This window comes from Aspergillus lucknowensis, assembly GCF_044049455.1.
Source record: "Aspergillus lucknowensis strain CBS 449.75 chromosome Unknown BJX67scaffold_4, whole genome shotgun sequence".
NCBI classification, from domain to species: domain Eukaryota; kingdom Fungi; phylum Ascomycota; class Eurotiomycetes; order Eurotiales; family Aspergillaceae; genus Aspergillus; species Aspergillus lucknowensis.
This window is the reverse complement of record NW_027263548.1, coordinates 331,821-346,455: the sequence shown is the minus strand read 5'-3', so window position 1 is coordinate 346,455 and position 14,635 is coordinate 331,821. Positions and strand designations below refer to the sequence as shown.

General features: G+C 51.5%; 5 protein-coding genes across 5 annotated transcripts; 4 read left to right on the top strand and 1 right to left on the bottom strand.

The window, feature by feature from the left end:
* The first annotated feature begins 28 nt into the window (after positions 1–28).
* BJX67DRAFT_343282 (anticodon-binding domain-containing protein) lies at positions 29–2,205 on the top strand. The gene is made up of 3 exons (XM_071028136.1): positions 29–755; positions 884–1,376; positions 1,434–2,205. The coding sequence occupies exons 1-3, from the start codon at positions 616–618 to the stop codon at positions 1,581–1,583; spliced, it is 783 nt and encodes a 260-aa protein (XP_070889980.1). The 5' UTR covers positions 29–615; the 3' UTR covers positions 1,584–2,205.
* Positions 2,206–2,375: 170 nt separating this feature from the next.
* BJX67DRAFT_343280 (uncharacterized protein) lies at positions 2,376–3,721 on the top strand. The gene has a single exon (XM_071028135.1). It carries the CDS (start codon positions 2,653–2,655, stop codon positions 3,166–3,168), a length of 516 nt encoding a protein of 171 aa, XP_070889979.1. The 5' UTR covers positions 2,376–2,652; the 3' UTR covers positions 3,169–3,721.
* Positions 3,722–3,780: 59 nt separating this feature from the next.
* Positions 3,781–6,594, top strand: BJX67DRAFT_343279 (putative nucleotide-sugar transporter). Its single transcript, XM_071028134.1, has 2 exons — positions 3,781–4,742; positions 4,791–6,594. Exons 1-2 carry the CDS (start codon positions 4,308–4,310, stop codon positions 6,156–6,158), a joined length of 1,803 nt encoding a protein of 600 aa, XP_070889978.1. The 5' UTR covers positions 3,781–4,307; the 3' UTR covers positions 6,159–6,594.
* Positions 6,595–6,613: 19 nt separating this feature from the next.
* BJX67DRAFT_343278 (DNA-(apurinic or apyrimidinic site) lyase APN1) lies at positions 6,614–9,262 on the bottom strand. Its single transcript, XM_071028133.1, has 5 exons — positions 8,349–9,262; positions 8,247–8,283; positions 8,060–8,179; positions 7,863–7,997; positions 6,614–7,810 (listed from the first exon to the last, which is right to left on the bottom strand). The coding sequence occupies exons 1-5, from the start codon at positions 8,830–8,832 to the stop codon at positions 6,871–6,873; spliced, it is 1,716 nt and encodes a 571-aa protein (XP_070889977.1). The 5' UTR covers positions 8,833–9,262; the 3' UTR covers positions 6,614–6,870.
* A 162-nt stretch (positions 9,263–9,424) lies between these two features.
* On the top strand, positions 9,425–13,820 carry BJX67DRAFT_212769 (putative checkpoint protein kinase (SldA)). The gene is made up of 3 exons (XM_071025624.1): positions 9,425–10,586; positions 10,693–11,110; positions 11,180–13,820. Exons 1-3 carry the CDS (start codon positions 9,594–9,596, stop codon positions 13,417–13,419), a joined length of 3,651 nt encoding a protein of 1,216 aa, XP_070889976.1. The 5' UTR covers positions 9,425–9,593; the 3' UTR covers positions 13,420–13,820.
* The last annotated feature ends 815 nt before the right edge of the window (positions 13,821–14,635 follow it).

Genomic DNA, 14,635 nt, shown 5'->3' with positions numbered 1-14,635 from the left:
TCAAATGTAGCTTTTCTGTCAGTCAGCATGTAAAGGTGCAGGAAGCTTGGTTTGGACTTTGTGCTGTGGCAGAACGAGCTAAGCCTCATCGGGACAACCTCGATTGCAACCTTGACATTCAGCTCACTTCTGACTTCTTTTGCGCTCCTCGCGACCCCCGTACGGAGCTCAACCACGGCTGGTTTTCTATATGCCAGCGGTCTAGGAGGAGCTGTTCCGTCTGCTTGGCTGCCCCTCGTGCGCTCCCTTTTTGCTGATTTTCTTTGCCTTCGCGTCGCTCCTTTCCGCCTAAGCTCTGGTGGACGTGAGTCCGTGACGTCCCACCTTCGTCTGCTGGCGGCGAGTTGGCCCCCATCGTCGAATCCCAACAACAGTCGTTCTGTCGGAGCTTGGGTCCGGATACCTGTTGGACTTATCTTGGGAGCTGCTTTGAATCGGTGGATGATACTTGGATCGGATATTCTTCCTTTTCCTTTTTTGCCAGCATTGTCTTTCTTCTATTTTTCAAGGCTCAACTAGAGGTGGCTCTGTCCGTTGCTTAATTGAGCTCGAGCATCATATTGTCCTCATTGCCTGCCCGAGGAATTGAACGCCTCCATCTACGGTAGTCGTCATATGGCAGACGGAAAGCGTCAGAGTGGCGGAGTGAAGGCAGCAGCAGCAGCACAAGGAGTAGCGGGTGGTACTACGAGTCAGGGAATGGCGGGCACGATGGTACCTCTGGAAGTGGCCTTGAGCGGTGCGATTGGTGCACGGTAAGTCATTTGTACCTTTCCTGCATTATGCGTGGTTCCTGACTGTGGTCTTACGGCCATTGCTTCTCTCTCCGTGCCTTCAATCTCGATGCACGGCTCGTTCTCCTTGCACTAACTCTCCATTTCAGTGTCCGCATCAGCACTAGCCCGGTCGCGTCCACGATCGAGGGTACTCTCTTCACAGCGTGCCCCATTACAAACCTCGTCGCTATCAACACCGCCGATGGCAAGCAAGGGCAAGCGGGGGACTACCACATTATCCCCATCCCTCGAATACAATCCTTCCAGATCGTCTCCCTTGCCCCTTCGTCCCAGAACAATGACACACACTCGTTTGCCGATGCTGTGCCATCGTTGCACGCTCTAGATATCCGCGCTCTGAAGGCTCGGGAGGCGAGTGCTGTCGCCAAACTACAGGAAAACGAGGCACGCCGCGGCAAAGGAGTCACCCGGGAAGCGCAGGATATTTTCGATGCGTTTAGCCGCACAATGCCGACCAGGTGGGATGGAGCTACCATTATCGTCGCTGATGCAGTTGCGATTCCACTCCCTTACCGCGTGGATGACTGCCGTCCATTGGTAGCAGGTGACACGGCCGCCCTCACGCGGGTGCGCAAGGTGGTACGTCAAATATCTCACGCCCAAACTGACTGCCAGACGGTACTAACAATTCCTAAGCTCGAGATGGAGCGCAAAAAGATCGAGTTGCGAAATGCCAGTGCCACGATTGGCACAACGAACGCCTTTGCCCGCTCAGCAAAGGGAAATTCGGGAAATCCTCCCCCGACCTCCGGACCTGGAGCCGCCGGACCCAGAAAAGGAGGTTGAAGAACACGTCCTTACCACTTTTTCCTACTGCTGTGCGGATTTTGTGGTTTGAGGCCACCGGCATTGCGCAGGACTGGACAGATATACGTGGAATATTCGAGAAACATGACTACATCTCTCGATATAGAGTACAAGATCTCATTGCATTGCATTGCGATGAAATCAGAATTATTTTGCGAGAGAGGAGGTCACGATGAGTGCGTGAGCGAGTGACGAGGCAGCGCGGATGAGACTCAATTGCTCTTACTTGGCGGTCTAAGGTCTCACTTATGCAGGGTACAAGGGTGCGTTTGGGAGCCCTCTGTATGAGGCTGGAAGGGGAAAGACAAGGAGGAACTCGGTCCTGGACGGTCTACGTTATATTGGATGGTGACGGGGATGTCTGGGTTCGATGAGCCTTGCAAGCAGTTGGGTTTCGCAGTTGCGTTGCTTCTTAACAGAGCATAACAACATAGCGGTGAATCCACTATCATCTTGAACTCTGAGCCTTCGTTTCTTACCGTCGATGTTCAATGTAGTACGGGAATCCCTGGTAGCGTAAAACCACGTGCAAAACTATCACCCAGTTCTCCAGCCGTATATTTATCAAGCTTAACATATAATTTACCCGACAATTACGCCCACACTCAAGATATAACCCAACTTTCCTACCAGAGTCTAGAACCCCCGGGCGACCGCAGAGCAATCCGTTCGTCAATCGAAGCCCTCTTATACCCGAGTGAGTTGTGGTACAGCGGTAGCCTCATTAGGCCTTGTCCTCTCTCGACCGTGTACTACAAGGGTATATGTCCGGCCCCTTGGAAAGCTTTAACGAGGCGAGGAGTCCTGCTTGAACATTGCACCCTTTCCACCACGAGTTGCGCGCTCTGATACACTGCCGTTTCGGCGGTATTGGAACCAGCGACTATCTCAAGCTAAACTTTCACTTTTAAAGAGCCAGTGGTTCCAAAGGTCTCTGCTCAGGTGTCGACTACGAACGTGATTAGAGGCGTTGTCCTCCTCTACTTACGATTCCACCCCGCCGCAACCGCTGTCAAGTCAAAACAGAGAGCTGCTTGGTTGATTCAGGATGACTGGTATCAGACGCATTGCAAGGACGGTATCCAGATCACAGCTGTTCATTCAAGAGAGAACCACCAAGCTCATCGTTCGTCAATGTTGTCTCGATAGTCGAGCACGGTGCATAATCTCTCTCATTCAAAAGATGACTGAGGAGAAATACCAAGATAGCCTCCTTTATTGGGGGACAGCGCCGTACAGTGTCGTCACCAGTGAAAAAAGATCAGAGAACCAATATTGTGATCGAGGCGCGTTCCTTCCAGACAAACGTCAATTCCAGGTACTGGAAGCCCGTTTGAAATTCATCGGCTTGAACGCTCGACCGGTACGGTCTCAGGCTCGAGAAAACACAAGCCCTTTTCGAGCTCCATCTGATATTCTCGGGCAGGTTGCCAGTGAAATCATCATTCTTTGCCAGCCAACAAGCAAGAGAATCCGAGACGTGGGGACCCCCATGGTCCAGACGGCCGCGGTGCGGAGCTGCGACCAATCAATCCGCTTCATCGCTGAGAATCTGGAGCTTTGAGTTGGGCCAAAGAGGAGACTCAGAAGAGGTCGGCGAGTCGGTGTGGGCTCGCACTTCCCGGACTTTCTCGACCCTTTCCATCGTGGAAGCCCGTTGTTCATGTCCGATCGGGCCGCGGGATTCTCGGGGTGAAGGAGCGAGTTTCGTCATGGCGAAGTCATGGAGAGAGGCTGGAATGTTGGTATCGCTGCGTTCCCTCGGCTCGGCGAGTCGTCCACCAATAAATTGCGCAGCGAATGGGAGCTGGACAACCCTGGAGGGCGCGCCACTGGTTGACCCCGGATCGTCAGGATGAAAAAGCACGATCAGCCAGCAAATCAAGGCACTGGGACACTCCCCTCTCGGCGATGGGCATCCAAGGTTCAGGCTAGGGAAGCTCCAGAGCCCTTCGCGGGTCTCGTGCGCAAGGTCGGCAGCTCTGTTCTGGCTCGAGTAAACACATGGGAGGAGGGATATTGTGGGTGCTGACAGGAATCCGGGCTGTCGGGATTGGAGGCTGCACCTTGCTTAGCCTCTCTAGCCTCTCAACTTGCGGGTCCAGAAGAGGAATTAAGGAGTGTGAGCAGTAATTTTGTGGCTGTTAGGCCACCAGTGCGACTCGACAAAGTGCTTGGCGAGGACATGACCCTTTGTGATGGCTCTCCTCCTCCTGATCCTGTGACTGACTGTCTGCGATCCCCAATCCATTTCCTTCCTTCCTTCCTGCCTTTCAATCAGTCCTTCCCATTGTGATTTCTTTTGTATTTTCTTGCTTTCCATTCAACATCAGATTCTTAGATCGCTTGACCCACCCGAGGTTGCTTTTCCTCCACCTCTCCTCTTCTGTCGCTCCGCTGGCCGCCCTTGCGTCCTGCTTGTCTCCCCCCGTCGTCTGCGAGACAGCTGCTCCTTCGTCCTCCAACTTCTCTGTCCAGGCGTGTCAACAACACGATCTGCTTCACCGATTCTTTGACTGCACGTCCCGCCCTTCCGAGTCGTCAGCTCGTCCGTCTCTCCTCTACCGACCCGCGTCGATTTTTTTCAAGCCTACGAGAAACAATCCACGGCGTCGCATTAATGGAGTTAGCGTCGCCATAGCGAACCCGTCACTCCTTGAATCCTCTCTTTTGCCCGGCCTCCAATAGCTGGACTCCGCCAACATGAGCATATCCCCGCCCAGTCACCACCGACGGCGGAGCTCTGTGCTCACGGGCGCTGGCCCATCCCAACCACCCATGGTCGAGCAGAGGGAGGACAGTGGTCATCATAAAAAGGAAGAGTTAAAGCACGCCTCCGCAGATGATGCGGATGTCTCCGACCTCTCCTCAATTGCGGAGAGCGAGGAAGGGCGTTATGTGAGCTCGGATGATGACTATCCCGATGATGAAGAGACGGGTCTCTCCGTTGACCAGAGACGCCAGCGACGGCGGCGACGGAAACGACGGAGGCATTTAGATGCCCGCATTGCGGACGTAAAGGCATCCCGATACGACGTATTCGCCCTCAGCTTGGCAGATCGGTCTGTCATCAGAAGACTACTCATCAATGTCGGGCTGATTTTGTTGTGGTACTTCTTCTCGCTTTCTATATCGATTGTAAGTTCCAATGTCCATCTTGCTCGTGCTGAACTCACAGATTGGCAGTACAATAAATGGATGTTTTCTCAAGACGATAATGGTGACGAGGTCTTTCCGTTCCCCCTCTTTACCACCAGCTTGCATATGGCGGTCCAATTCACACTTTCTTCTCTTCTTCTATACTTTATCCCCTCGCTCCGCCCCCAGCCGCCACCCTCAGTATCTGGATCTCCCGACCGTCTAGATTCATCAGAGCACAGACCGATCCTTACGAAGTACTTCTACTTAACGCGCTTGGTTCCCTGTGGTATGGCAACCTCGCTAGATATTGGATTGGGCAACATGTCCCTCAAGTTCATTACTCTCACCTTTCTAACCATGTGTAAATCTTCCGCTCTTGCCTTCGTTCTCCTATTTGCATTTGTCTTCCGCCTCGAGGCCCCTTCGATCAAATTGATCGCTATCATTGCCACAATGACTGTGGGGGTTGTCATGATGGTAGCCGGAGAGACGGCCTTCAATGCTGTGGGCTTTGTCTTAATCATAGCTTCAGCTTTCTTCTCCGGTTTCCGGTGGGGATTGACACAGATACTTCTTCTACGACATCCCGCCACGGCGAATCCCTTCTCAACCCTCTTCTTCCTGACTCCGGTCATGTTCATTTCTCTCACCATTATTGCGTTGGCGGTTGAGGGGCCGACAGAGATAGTGATTGGCTTGACGGCTCTTGCAGATTCTCACGGCCTTTGGTCAGGTCTCTTGCTCCTCATCTTCCCGGGCATCCTGGCTTTCTGCATGATCTCGTCCGAATTCGCGCTACTCCAGCGGTCTTCTGTCGTTACCTTGAGTATCTGCGGCATATTCAAGGAGGTAGTGACTATCACTGCGGCGGGCGTAGTGTTCCACGATAAGCTCACGGCCGTCAATGTCACAGGCCTGGTTGTCACCATTGGCAGTATAGCCTCTTATAACTACATGAAGATTTCGAAAATGCGAGTCGAAGCTCAGCAAAACAATTGGGACTGGAATGCAAATTCCGATTCAGAATATGGCTCGGTTCCACGAATGCACGGCGATTACCAGCGGATCATTGCGGATCCGGAGACCACCGAGTTGCATACCCCTGAATACCGCCTGAGCGAGGACGTCAATATTGATCCCTCTCATACCTCCACCGCTGGACGCTCATTCCCCGCCTTGACCACTAGACCAAGCAGCAACGTTCACGGTCTCACAATTAGTACCTCGAACCTAAGTGACCACGGACACGGCTCCTTGCACTCGCCACTCGTTCCCGGACCGTCTCCCTTGAAGTCAGCGCCGCCAATTATTGTCTCTATGGAAGACGAAATGCAGAAAGCCGGACGGAATATCAATCCAAACGAACACGCCCAGCCCTCCCCCGGTCGAGGATCCCCAGCCCATAGCCAGTGAGAGTGTTCGTAGCTCGCTTTGAAGGCATTAATCCCTTTTGAGAGCCATTCTGCTTGACGATGCCTCCTGTCCAACCCGAATCAGATCGAACATGTCATTGTTCAAAACTCTGGGGATCTACTTGCCTAGACTGCGGATACACACTACGTCGGCAGCTGTCATCTCGAGATCCGTTAATGGTCCCTGCGACTATTTTGGCAAGCATAGGGAGTCAGGTATAGATATTTGGTTCATATGAAAGATACCATGTCATTTTTTAAACGTTGCCAACGGCGGAAGTACTGCTTACATGTCACGGAAATAATGCTTGTATGGGGTCTGCTGTTATATATACGAAATACCCATCGTTTCCTATTAGTTAGACAACGAGCATCATCCGGAAATATAAGGTTTTGTGTGTCTTCATGGCTTCTGGTCGGAATCAGTAGCGATACGGATCCTTCGTATATGATGAGGGACGATTTACTGTATCTATGAATACATAACATCGATGTTGATCCATTTCTCGGGGCTCAGTGTGGCTTGAAGCTTTATTAGTGTACAGGTAAAGGGTATCATATATCCAAGGTCAATGTTTAGATCACGCATTGCATAACACCCGATGTGCCATAAGGACCTTGAGTTGCAGCAGGCTTCATCTGCAAGAGGAGTAGTAGGAGGATCTTCCTTGGTATTCATTCCTACGCCGCGCCCCGTCGGGGTATGTTCTGTTTCAACAACTCTGGCACCCTTCGTCCTCACTTTCCTCGTCACGGGTCTTCTGACCGGTTTTTCTCTTCCCCTTACTATTATTGCCCATCATTTCCATTAGAGTTTTCTGCTTGCCCTGGCCTTTGGCCTTTTTCTTCTCATCGGCTTCCAATTTTCGTTGGAATTGTTCCATGTGTTTTTCGCGGGTCTCTCTGCCTTCGTCGGAGAGCTTGGCCTCGAGTTCACGGAATCGAGGTCCTTCGGGATCCATGCCGATGAGGGACTCGAGAAGCTCTATCTCCCGGGCCCAGACGGAGAAGTCCGGGACGAGTTGTGTCTTGGCCGCAGCTGGCCTCTTCGGTTGCTTCTTCTTTGTGATCTTCTTAGGCTGGATCTCACCTTCGCTTGCTTCTCCGTCGTGGTCTTCCTCGTCGGCGTCGGCTTCGTTGCTAGCTGTGGACGGAGGGTCCTTGGAAGTAGTCGGCGGCCGATCGATAGGGGTCTCGAGAATCATAGGGATTCCCTCAAAACGAGGTTCGTTCATAACATTGTGGAAGGCTCTCAGGCCGAGGAAGCCTGTGCCGATATTTGCGTGCAGATCGCGCTTACTACCGCGGGGTGCTTTTGAGTCGTTGAGATGAAGAGCGCGCAGGTGCTGAATGCCGATCAAGTCTTCGAACTCCTTCATGAATGCCTTAAATCCTGTTGGTGAGACTAAATCGTATCCTGCCGCAAAGCTGTGGCATGTATCTATGCAAATTCCAACTCTTGGATGGAATTCCTTAGGTATTAGAGCGAGGAGGTCGCGAAACTCCGAGAGAGATCCTCCAATCGTTGAGCCGTGGCCACACATCGTTTCCAAGACAGGCACAACGGTGGTCGTGGCGGAGAGAGCGTTGGTCAAGGCTTTCGCAAGTCGAGAAAGTGCATCGGGGAAACTACTCTGATTTGCGCTCCCCGGACTGCTTGAGTTAGTTTTGATCGAGGGGATTGTAATCGAAGGTTGAAACTCACTGGAAGTTATATAGTTTAATTCCCAGGCTCTCACAGCGGCGCAAGTCGTCCAGGAAAGAGTCATAGGCCTGCTTCGCCTTTGCCTTGTCTTCCTGTGCCAGGTTTACTAAGTAAGACCCGTGTGGAAGGACATATCTATGATCGATAAGCATCTGAGAGCAGGCGAGTATTGCCGCAAGGTGGGTACCGTTGCTTACTTGGCTGCATCATAATTGTGCTCTTTACACAAGCGGAGGAAGTTGTCTCGATGTTCTTCTTGAAGCGGAGGGTTGTCCCATTTTCTTTGGGACTTTAGGAATAGAGCGAATGCATTGCCACTGAAGAACGGCCAGGTCAGCTAATGGTGCTCTGGCAGAATCAAGGTCAAGGAATGCATATACTAACCCGATGTGCATGCTGTTATTTACAGCATTGAAGACACCTAAGAGGGCAAAGGACATTGAGCCTCAAAGATACGGAAGATAGAGCGGAATAGACTACACTTACCCTTCGCTGCACTTACATGAGCTCCCACATACATACGCAATCCTTGGGTCCTCGGTCTCAATGGCATTGCTTCAGCCTCCCCCTTCTTCGACTTTCTTTTCTTCGTTGTCCGTGTCGTGGAGGCTGTCAGCCGCTCTGCTTCACCCTCAACTCCAGCGAAACCTCCTTGCTCCTCTTTTTCCTCCTCAAGCTCTTCCTTTATCAAGATCGTGGAATCGTTGGCCCGAGACTGGGCTTTGACCGTCCCTTTCCGTAAGGACCGAGTCTCGAGTTCGGTTCGCGCGGACTGTTGTCCAGCGACTGCGGGCGAGGAAGAGGATGGTTCGGCTCGGAGCTGTTCGGTCGACTTTATGCGCTTCGATTGTCGCCGGGGGGAAGGTAGTTCGCGATCCTCGACTGTCTTTCGTTTATTGGTTTTCGGTTGAATCTCGTCGGCGACGGGGAGAGCACTCGAGGTGGCTCTGCGGGCGGAGCGCGGAGACATAGCAATGATCCAGACAGGCGACCGTAAGCTGGAATTGTGTATCGTTGTCGTTGATTCTATAACCGACTCGTGACTCCCACAACCGTGTTTGGTGAAGCCAGTGAGGGAGGAAGCTCAGCGTGCATGGAATGCGGAAGATTCGCCGCAGCGGGTGTGGTGACTGCAGCTATCCGGAGCTTGGAGCAACAAGAAGGGAAGTGAAGGAGTCGCAAGGACAGAGATGAAGCTGGACATTCTTATTCTACGACAAGTACTTCATTATTGGAGAACAGAGCCAGGCTCCACGCCAAAAAGAATAGAGGGACGACCGGACCATGTTCCCTGGCCCGCCTTGTATCTCGACGTTTCGAGGACCCAAGACTTACAACATCGAGAACGAAGCTCTGGAGCAGAGATAGACAGCCAGCTGAATGAAGCAATTTCGATACACGATGCCCACTCCATTCTCGATGCAATAATTCCCAGAATATTCAATCTTTCACTCTCTTCTGAAAGAAGTCCGAGGACAGGATTCACGTGACTTGTAACCACGGCAACGGAGCACGTGTTTATCGATAAACGGAAAATAAACCGAGTCCCGTCTCTGCAAAGGCTTCAATAATGAACTCGAACTCTTCAACGGCCATCGACACTCCCGGTTTCCATCCGACTCTCGAGTACTAACACCTTCAGGATATAGCTCCCATCTCGGGGCCATAGTGGCAGCAGAAACACCGAAAATTCCGTCTGGCCTCGACGACCAGCATCGTTAATTCGCCGCCATGGCGGCCTCAGAAGATCTGATCAACTTCGACGTCATTGAGAACCAGAAGGAGAATATTCAGTCTCTCCCAGGCGGACGCTCAGCAAGAGAGTTAGCCCGGATTTTTTCGCCTCGTGATCCCAGCGATAAATTGTCATCACCCTCTCCGAACGACACAAGGACACTCAACGACGCGATTCGACAAGAGTACGAGGCCGAATTAAAGGCAATCGGAGAATCAGATGACCCTCTCGACATATACGACCGCTATGTTAAGTGGGCGTTAAACGCCTACCCCTCAGCACAGGCAACCCCCGAATCCGGCCTCCTCCCGCTATTAGAGCGCGCCGTCAAGTCGTTCCTATCATCTCCCCATTACAAGAACGACCCGCGTTACGTCCGACTATGGCTCCATTACATTAGACTATTCTCTGACTCACCACGAGAAACATTTGCCTTCATGGCCCGTCACCGTGTTGGGGAAGGGTTGGCTTTATTCTACGAAGAGTTCGCGGGTTGGCTAGAGAGCGTAGGAAGATGGAATCAGGCGGACGAGGTGTACAGGCTTGGTATTGACCGGGAAGCTCGACCCGTCGAAAGACTTGTGCGCAAATACAGCGATTTCCAGAGGCGTTATGAGGAACGAACACAGGACAATGGGCCTTCGTCTCCTGCGGTGCCGGCAGTCCGCCCAGCGTTGGCCGCCAAAGTCGACCCGTTCGCCTCGGCCACGGCCGGACCTGGTGATGCCCAATCCCAGCGACCAAACTCTGGAACAACAAGTGCCCCAAAATCTAAGTCTGGGAAGCCGAAGATGGCCATCTTTACTGATACAGATCCCGCAACAAGTCAACCGGCATTCGGCGGACCAACAAAAGGTTGGGATAGCATTGGGTCTACGCAGGAACGACGTAAGGAGAATAAAGTGGAGGCAAAACCATGGGCGGGAGAGACTTTGAAAAGTGGAAAGAAAGTTGCGCAGAAGGAGAAGTTGGCGATTTTTAGGGATGAGGTAAGTAGAGTGGTTCTTTTCATCCCTTGTTTCTAAATTCCGTATATTTACGATCACAGGACTAATTCGTGTCATGAACCGGCTTGGTTCACTTTTATGTACTAAGTCGAAGTCAGATTTACGAGTCAAAGAAGAATCACAGTCGAAACCTGTTCCAGAGCATCGTGTAAGAGAAGCGATTAACCCACGTACAGGAAGAAGGGAGCGGGTCTTTGTCGACCTTGCTGCAGTGTACCCGGACTATAAGAACCCCAGTCATGAGATTAGCTTCGAGGAGCTCAGGGCCATTAAACGTGGCTGGATGGAGAAGGACTGGCGCGCCCACAAAGAGCCTCTGAACCAGATCTCTGGCAATACTACTCTACCCGAGGAAGATCCGGCGAAGCCTTGCGGACATGACGTGGACAAGGCTCTACCAGACCAATTTCATCAGAAGTTGACCTTGAATGATGCAGACGAGGATGGGAAGGGTGGGAAGGCCCGGAAGCTGAAAGTCCGCGAGGTTAAGACCGAAACACAGACCAGTAGGACCCTACCACCCAAGCTACCCCCCAAGAAGGCGTTGTGCTCCTTGCTAACGGGCGTTTAAATAGTCAAAATGAAGTTCGATTCTCCAACTGGAGGCAAGATCCGTCGAAAAAGTACTGCGGAGCCAACCATGACTATCCATACACGGGCAGCAACCGACGAGATATATAGCATTTTCAACCAACCCTTAAAAGCAGAAGCCCAGCATGCCGCCGAGAGCAGCGACTTTGACGACGATGACTACACTAGTGCCGGAGAAAGTACGGGAACGGGGAGAATTTCTGCTGCCTCAAGCGAATTTGGGGATGATGAAACGACATTCCACAGGTCGTTTAACGAAAGCGACGGCGATGATTTCTACGATAACACTCAAGCTGAGAGTGTTGCCGAAGGCGATTGGACACGGCTTTCCGCGACCGAACTCGGCCCTGAAACAGCCGCTTTCCATTCGCAGTCTATTAACACAATGGGCTCAATATCACACAATATCGAGGGAGACAATGCAGGAAGTGTTAATGCAGCAACGGAACCGCAAAGGGAGAGATTCATCCCCGAAATGCCTGAGGATTATGCAGCACCTTCTGGTCCGTACAGAGACCCTGCAGTAGCCGCTCAGAATCGTCTACCCTTCATGACCCCAATCGTGGAGCGCACCGAGTACTCTCTTCCGTCGATGACTGCAGCTCAGAGCAATACATACAGCACCAAAACACCTTCACGGAGTGCGCTGAATTCGACTACGACCCTGTGTATGCCTCAGATGGGCAATCTGCTTTCCAGCCCGCTCCTTTCCGAAACACCATACCATGGGCAGACTCTGCATGGACTAGAAGATGTTGCTCTAAGCCCTACCGCAGCGAAAGCACAGACGAGCGCTCAATCGACGCCGCCTACGAAGACCTTCCGCCAACAAGGCCCGGTTATCCAGGATATGCTCTGCAACCCCGTCGACAGGTCAGTTCGCGACACTATCCTACACACCTTACAGTCCACTCTAGCAGCATACCCCGGCTACCATTCGCATTTCGACGCTACAACGCATTACGCCCCCGAGATCCAGAGATTCATGAAAACAGCCGGCAGGCGTTCAAAGGGTGGAGATGAGGAAGCGTTTGATGTGCCCATTATCGATCTTCCAGGAGCAGAGAGGAGCTACATCGTCAGACGGGAGCTTGGAGCCGGAGCCTACGCCCCAGTGTATCTGGCGGAAAGCATTGACAGTCTGTCCTCAGACTCAGATCTAGAATCCACCGACAGTGAAAGTGGTGGTTCTAGCTCTATCGATGCCAAGAGCTTCAGACGAAAGAAACCCTCCCGCCATGGCTTCGAGGCAATCAAATTGGAGGTCGGTCCACCTAATGCTTGGGAGTTCTACATGATCAGGACTGCACATGACCGATTGGGTCGGGACCCTAGGCTTTCGCGCGCCTCGGAAAGTATCATTCGTGTGCATGAGCTCCATACTTTCAGAAACGAGACCATTCTTGTTGAAGATTATCGCGCGCAAGGGACGCTGTTAGATCTCGTGAATCTCGTCCGCAACGAAGGGATCTCGGGTCACGCCATCGGAGAAGGGGGATTAGACGAAACACTGGCGATGTTCTTCACTGTCGAGCTCTTCCGCACTGTTGAAGCTCTTCACGCGTGTGGTATCATCCACGGAGACATTAAAGCGGACAACTGCCTCATCCGCTTTGACGACAACCCAGCCCCAAGCGCCACCGACCAGTATTCTTCAGATCCTCGTGAAGTATATTACTCACCCAGCGGATTATACGGCTGGGCCAGCAAGGGCTTATCTCTAATCGACTTCGGCCGGGGCATCGACATGCGTGCCTTCCAACCCTCCGTCCAATTTATCGCGGACTGGAAAACGGGCGAACATGAATGCAACGAGATTCGAGAGATGAGACCCTGGACTCACCAGATCGATCTCTACGGGCTGGCTGGTACAGTTCACGTCATGCTCTTTGGCAAATACATTGAATCAGCCACCGCCGAGACAACAACGAAAACTTATCGGATTCGCGAGCCACTGAAGCGATACTGGGAGCGCGATATCTGGGCCGATGTCTTCGATCTTCTCCTCAATCCAGGCGCCGAACGTTGGGTTCGAATGGAATGCGAAGGGAAAGGGAACATCACCAACACCCTCAGTCTCCCAGTTCTAAACTCCATGAGACACATCCGAGCGAAAATGGAGGCCTGGCTCCTCGCCAACGCTGAGAAGAAGAACCTTGGTCTTCAAATCCGCAAGTTGGAGGCTATATTTGCCGAGCGGAAGAAGAGAATGGAGAAAGTTTGATCATGGTCCCTCCCTCTTCCTTCCTCACACCCTCTTCCCTGCTCCTCTCCTCCGCTTCCATAAAAGCCTCTTATTCACCTGTTACATTTCTAATGCTTATCATGATATACCGCGTATACCCCTTTCCATTGGCACTTGGCACTTTGAGGCGTTGGATTTTCTGTTTAGTATTTTGCTATCCGAAATGGTCCCTTGAGCGGGTTGCATTCCTCACTCTTCTCTTGCACGATGGTCTAGTTATCTATTTTTGTATTTACGGCAATATACATTCCCTTCGTTCAATCGAAGGTTGATTGTATCTTTAGTTCTGCGCATGTCGTTTCGTAGATATCTTTCGAGTTATTGCCCTCCTTTACTTTTCATCAAGGCCACTTTTTAAGGGCAAGTAGATGCTATGAAAGCACTACGAACGACCTATCTACGGTTCCCGGAGTAAATAAAAGAATCGAAAGTAATATTGGATTCAACAATCATAGCACTCAGATGTATATCGCGACATCGAATCATGATATCATGGCATCATAGCTGAACTCTCGAAGTAAGTTCGTTAAAAAGCCAGAAGCGGACAGGACTAAACTGAGTGAGTCAGAAGAGAGAAGAGAAAGAAGTAGCAAAAGGACTCGAGAAAAGATGAGATGAGATGAGAAGCAGTAGAAGGTGGAAAGAAAAAAATGATATCACAAATCCTGCAGATCTTTTTTGTCCGTCAAGATTGTCAGGAAAGGTATGGAAAGATTAAACGCAATCGTGGAGACTGCTTCGCGCAGACAGTTTACAAGAACGTGTACATGTCTGCATGCGCAGGGTAGCACAGGTGTCAAAAACCGTGCGGATGGAAGGAAACACTGCGAAATGTAAACGCGCGCTTGCAAGTAATGTCGATAAGCAGCATCATTCATCTATACCGGGTCGTGTCGTTCAATAGCAGCATTGTTCCATTCCAATCATCATGTATGTATGTATGGCGCGACGTCTGGAGCTCGTCGTTGGATAGAAATTGAGATATGTAAATGAGAGATATTGTGTGGGTATTGCCGGATCCAAGTCCGAGTGCAAATAAATGATAACTGAGGAAAAGAAAAGGAAATAGAGTGAGGGGAAGCCTGCGAGAGCGGGCAGCGCTGTTTTTGGTGTTTTTGTCAATGTGTTGCGTCGTCTGCTCAATGACAGAATGATCAGAGAGTGGAGTTGGACACGAAGGCGAAACCAACATCGA

What these genes read in the sequence shown, in the direction of transcription:
- BJX67DRAFT_343282 (XM_071028136.1), top strand. Translation starts at nt 616, where the DNA reads ATGGCAGACGGAAAGCGTCAGAGTGGCGGAGTGAAGGCAGCAGCAGCA. An exon ending in AGCGGTGCGATTGGTGCACG is followed by an intron (nt 756 to 883) that starts GTAAGTCATTTG and finishes TCTCCATTTCAG; the next exon opens with TGTCCGCATCAGCACTAGCC. An exon ending in TCACGCGGGTGCGCAAGGTG is followed by an intron (nt 1,377 to 1,433) that starts GTACGTCAAATA and finishes ACAATTCCTAAG; the next exon opens with CTCGAGATGGAGCGCAAAAA.
- BJX67DRAFT_343280 (XM_071028135.1), top strand. Translation starts at nt 2,653, where the DNA reads ATGACTGGTATCAGACGCATTGCAAGGACGGTATCCAGATCACAGCTG.
- BJX67DRAFT_343279 (XM_071028134.1), top strand. Translation starts at nt 4,308, where the DNA reads ATGAGCATATCCCCGCCCAGTCACCACCGACGGCGGAGCTCTGTGCTC. An exon ending in TCTCGCTTTCTATATCGATT is followed by an intron (nt 4,743 to 4,790) that starts GTAAGTTCCAAT and finishes ACAGATTGGCAG; the next exon opens with TACAATAAATGGATGTTTTC.
- BJX67DRAFT_343278 (XM_071028133.1), bottom strand. Translation starts at nt 8,832, where the DNA reads ATGTCTCCGCGCTCCGCCCGCAGAGCCACCTCGAGTGCTCTCCCCGTC. An exon ending in TCATGTAAGTGCAGCGAAGG is followed by an intron (nt 8,284 to 8,348) that starts GTAAGTGTAGTC and finishes TTGCCCTCTTAG; the next exon opens with GTGTCTTCAATGCTGTAAAT. An exon ending in AATAACAGCATGCACATCGG is followed by an intron (nt 8,180 to 8,246) that starts GTTAGTATATGC and finishes GCCGTTCTTCAG; the next exon opens with TGGCAATGCATTCGCTCTAT.
- BJX67DRAFT_212769 (XM_071025624.1), top strand. Translation starts at nt 9,594, where the DNA reads ATGGCGGCCTCAGAAGATCTGATCAACTTCGACGTCATTGAGAACCAG. An exon ending in TGGCGATTTTTAGGGATGAG is followed by an intron (nt 10,587 to 10,692) that starts GTAAGTAGAGTG and finishes TTATGTACTAAG; the next exon opens with TCGAAGTCAGATTTACGAGT. An exon ending in TAAGACCGAAACACAGACCA is followed by an intron (nt 11,111 to 11,179) that starts GTAGGACCCTAC and finishes GCGTTTAAATAG; the next exon opens with TCAAAATGAAGTTCGATTCT.